General features: G+C 55.0%; 2 protein-coding genes across 2 annotated transcripts in view; one reads left to right on the forward strand and one right to left on the reverse strand.

The window, feature by feature from the left end:
- Window positions 1-6: 6 nt before the first annotated feature.
- LOC103613755 (feather keratin 1) lies at window positions 7-955 on the reverse strand. The gene is made up of 3 exons (XM_008631583.2): window positions 917-955; window positions 701-853; window positions 7-351 (listed from the first exon to the last, which is right to left on the reverse strand). The coding sequence occupies exons 1-3, from the start codon at window positions 953-955 to the stop codon at window positions 25-27; spliced, it is 519 nt and encodes a 172-aa protein (XP_008629805.2). The 3' UTR covers window positions 7-24.
- Window positions 956-3616: 2661 nt separating this feature from the next.
- Window positions 3617-4169, forward strand: part of LOC103613760 (feather keratin Cos1-1/Cos1-3/Cos2-1) — a 20439-nt gene continuing 19886 nt past the window's right edge. The window contains exons 1-2 of the mRNA XM_008631589.2: window positions 3617-3712; window positions 4062-4165. Of these exons, the coding sequence (XP_008629811.1) occupies window positions 4083-4165 (83 nt within the window). The 5' untranslated portion in view covers window positions 3617-3712; window positions 4062-4082. The remainder of the gene's footprint in view (window positions 3713-4061; window positions 4166-4169) is intronic.

Genomic DNA, 4169 nt, shown 5'->3' on the forward strand with positions numbered 1-4169 from the left:
GGGGCCCCGGTGCAGGGAGCAGCTTTAGCAGGGGAAGCACCTCGTGCCACAGAGGCCACTGCCCAAGCCTGAGAGGCCAAAGCCCCCGGAGCTGATGGGCACTCCCTGAGAGCTGAGGATGCTGCCAACAGCAGCCGAGGTGGAGGATCCCACCACGGTGTTCTGTGGGAAGGAGCTGAGGATGGGCCCAGGCAGGGTCACCACCACAGGAGAGGGTTCGATGATGACGGTGGAGTCCTGGCACTGCCGGACACAGGGCTCATTGCAGCTGTTGGCCAGCGGGGTGGGGCCGCAGGGCTGGCCGGGCCGGGACGGGGGGGAGCAGGACATGTCTGGGGGCTGCAGGGGCACCTGGCAGACAGAGCAGTGGCAAGCAGAGAAGAGGGCTGAGTGAGGGGAGCCTGTTGTTCTATCACGATGGAGAAAAACCAGAAGTGGACAATTGCACCACATTGTTTAAAGAGGCCCAACAGCCTCACCTCCTACTCAGCTCTTAAGAACCCCCCTAAGAGTGATCAAGCCCAGGGGCTCCTCCACAACTCAGGAGACATTTCAGCCAAAACCCAGCCTCTCTCCATGCACAACTTCTGCCCCTTCCCTCTCCCATGACAAGCAGTTCTCAAGAGCCCACATGGGATTAAAGCAAAGAATGGGATCAGAAAACTTAAAGGAGCAAGAAAAGAAAGGGCTTCAGACTCACCTTGATCCCAAGGAGATGGAGGTGAGAGGAGTGGATGAGAGAGCGAGGAGAAGGTGCCCCTTTTATACTGCTCCTGCACCGCCCCAGGCCCACAGGCACTGCACAAGGGCAGTAATTTTCCAACACATTCACCTCCAAAGAAAAATATCCTCCCTAACGCCACACGTTATGGTTTGATTTCCATAAACACTGCCATTTCATTTCCTCATTTCTCACGTGCTTGCTCTGTGTTGCAGCTCCTTTCACGTGTGCCATGCGAGGCCTGAGGATACCCGCGGTCAGAGCGTGTCCATGCAGGCACAGGATGTGCCCCCCGTGCCAGAGGGTCCCGTGCACGCAGGGGATGTTGGCTGGGGGCAGTGCCTTGCCACTGTTGGCAGCTGCTTCTGCGGGGACAGGCCCAGCTCTGCCCTGCCCCGCACAGAGCAGCAGAGCATCCAGAGCCTCCTCTCCTGGCACCACGTCCTGCCTGCTGCTCTCTCCCCGCTCTCACCTCACTCCAATGCCCACTGGCCACTGCTTCTCCACGGAAATGCTTTCCTCTCCCTTCGTCCTGATGCCCTTTGCTGATGCAGAACATTAGCTGGGCTGTCTGAGTATTCCAGGGTTGGGTTTACCAAAGCCAAGGCCCACCTGGAGCAGAATCAGCAAAGCTGGTGGTGGGAAACAAGAAGATCTTCCACACAGGGCAGCAGCAAAAGGGAGGCTTGAGCCAAGGCTGACTGGAGCAGCTTCGCTGGGGACAGGGGGTATGGGAAAGGGGAAGGCTCCCCAGGGCTTCTGGGCTTTAGTCTTCACTGGCAACATTTCTTGTCACAGGCTCAGGCTCCTGATATTCCTCAGAAATAGCGGTAGGGAAAACTTCCCCACAGCAGAGGAGAAGGATCAGCTGTAGGAACTTTTAAACAGACTGAACTGACATGAACGTGTGCAACCTGGTGATGGACACACGAGTCTTGTTGTCAGTGAAAACACCTCCAAACACCCTTTGGCTAGTGCCAGCAGTCAGGGAATGCAGCTGAGGACAGGGAGAAAGACAATGCATCCTGACTTCCAGAAGGCCATGACTGAAATCTGGCTTTGCTGCAGGTCTCCAAGGGTTGTGATGAGTGGGATGAAATGCAGCTGGCAGAGACTCACTCTTGGTGCACTGCTCGGCCCAGACTTGGGCCAGCACTGCTTAACCCCTTTGGGCAAAGTCCTGCAAGGCTGGAGGGAGAAACTCCTGCCCTACCATGGGCTGGGGAAGCCAAAGAACTTTGCAGTACAGGAAGGGGGTCCTGCAGGGCATCACAACACAGCTCCGGGCCTTTGTGGAACTGGCACCCGACAGCATCCAAGGCTGCATTAATAAGGGGTTTGCTCTCCAACAATGAGAGAGGTGGAATGTGACCCCTCTCCTCTGCTCCACAGTGCTGAGAAATCAGCTGCCACATAGAACAGTTGCCCAGTATGAGAGAGGCACAGTCATACTGGTGCAGGTCCAGCAAAGGGCCTCAGTGCCCATGACTGGTGCCCCTGGGACAGGAGGGGCTGCATGAGGTGGGGTTGTCTGCCCCAGAGGAGAGGGGGCATCCAGGCACACTGCTCAGCAATGGCTAAAAGAGCTGTGGGAGGAGTCCAGAACACAGAGCCAGGCTCTCCTGAATCCTCTCCAGAGAGGGGACAAGGGGAAATAGGCGCACTGGAAATATGGGAAATTCCAGGGAAACATAAGAAAAGATGTTGTTAGTGTGAGGGTGGTAAAGAACTTGCCTGACACAGGCAGGTTGAGGATTGTTCATGCTTATAGGAGTTCAGAGCTTGGCAGGTCTTGGCCCTGAGCATCCTCCAAGGGCTGATCATGCTGTGCAGAGGGGTGGTTGCACTACGTGACCACCAGAGGTTCCTTCCAGTCCCATGGAGTCTGTCATGGGGAAAAAACAGTGATGCACAGCTGCCCCTGAGAAGGAAGAACTTGAAGTGAATGCTGGAATCAAGGGCAGACTTGGCTGTCACACCAAAGAAAGTGGAGAGGAAGAGCTGGTGTCAGGGAGGAAATAAGTAGCAATGTACAGCCCCTGGATGTCAAAAAACTTATACCTGGTCAGGCATCTGGCAGGTCAGATAGCATGGAGGCACCTGTGAAATGCAAAAGAGATCAGAAAAGCTGGCAGCAGATTAGGCACCCTGTGGTCAAGGATTAAGAAAGGTTCAGGAAAAACACAGGAAAGCAAGAGGAGACTCTGAACGTACGGAGATGTGCTCAAGAGGGCCCTGCATACAAAAACAGGCTACATCAAGGAGCACTGCACTTCCCTGCCCTCCAGACATGGAGGCAGCGGGGATGCGTCCCAGGAGGGCAAGGGAATGCCTTCAGTAGGCAAATTTCCAGGGAGAGACTCTCCCTACCAGTGACAAGTCACGCTCTAATATTGGGTTGGCCGTGTGTCAGCCTTTTGGTGGGAGGCCAAGGCAGGAGGGTGGGATGTCTGCAGGCTTTGTTCCAGGCAGGGCTGAATTCCCCTTCAGCAAGTGCAGCTCCATCCAGGCACAAAGAAAATATCTCCAGCACTGGGCTGTAGCCAAGCCCGCAGCTCCAGGCAGCCACTACACACCTTGCCCTCAGCAGGGCCTTATTGCCTGCAAAAGAAGGTGGAAATCAATGTTACCATTTTTCCCTGGTCCCATGATGCCTTTCTTCCAGAGACCCCTCCAGCACATCTTCTGCCTGTACTGATGTATCCCTGCCTGGGAAATCCTTCAGCCTTTCATCTCGATACTTGAAAGGATGTTTGGACGCCTAATGATCATGTCAGGAATGAGGAAAAGAAATGGCCATGTTGATGGAAATAAAAGCACAGCCTGTGGCATTAGGGAGGATATTTTGCTTTGGAGGTGAGTCTATAGGAAAATTATTACCCTTGTGCAGTGACTGTGGGCCTAGGGCAGTGCAGGGGCGGTATAGGAGAGAGCTCTTGTCCTCGTCACTCTCTCATCCACCCCTCTTGCCTCAGTCTGCTTGAGAACAAGGTGAGTTGGGTCACTTTTCTCCTCTCCCTCCTTTTCCTCTTCCTCCTCCTATTTTCCAGTGCATACCTGTCACTTGGTCCTATGCTGCATCATGGGACTGCTCTCTCTGAGAAGCGAAATGTGAGACAGCGCCATGTGGAGGGAGGCTGGGGCTTTGCTGAAGTGAGTGATGGTCTAGGCATCTGAGACTGGTTGCTCTTGGCAGGGAACTTGTGGGCTAAATGTGGAAAAACTGTGGGCATCCCTGCATTTCCAGCTCTCATCTCTATCTTGGCTTGAGTCATGGTATGGTGACAGGCTGCTCTTCAAACACCTCTCATGGTCTGCTCCTCAATGTCCTCTCTGCCAGGTGCACCTGCAGCCCCAAGACATGTCCTGCTACACCCCGTGCCGGCCCTGCCAGCCCTGCGGCCCCACCCCGCTGGCCAACAGCTGCAATGAGCCCTGTGTCCGGCCG

The sequence above is a fragment of the Corvus brachyrhynchos genome, unplaced genomic scaffold (genome assembly GCF_000691975.1).
Source record: "Corvus brachyrhynchos isolate BGI_N302 unplaced genomic scaffold, ASM69197v1 scaffold1254, whole genome shotgun sequence".
Lineage (NCBI taxonomy): Eukaryota > Metazoa > Chordata > Aves > Passeriformes > Corvidae > Corvus > Corvus brachyrhynchos.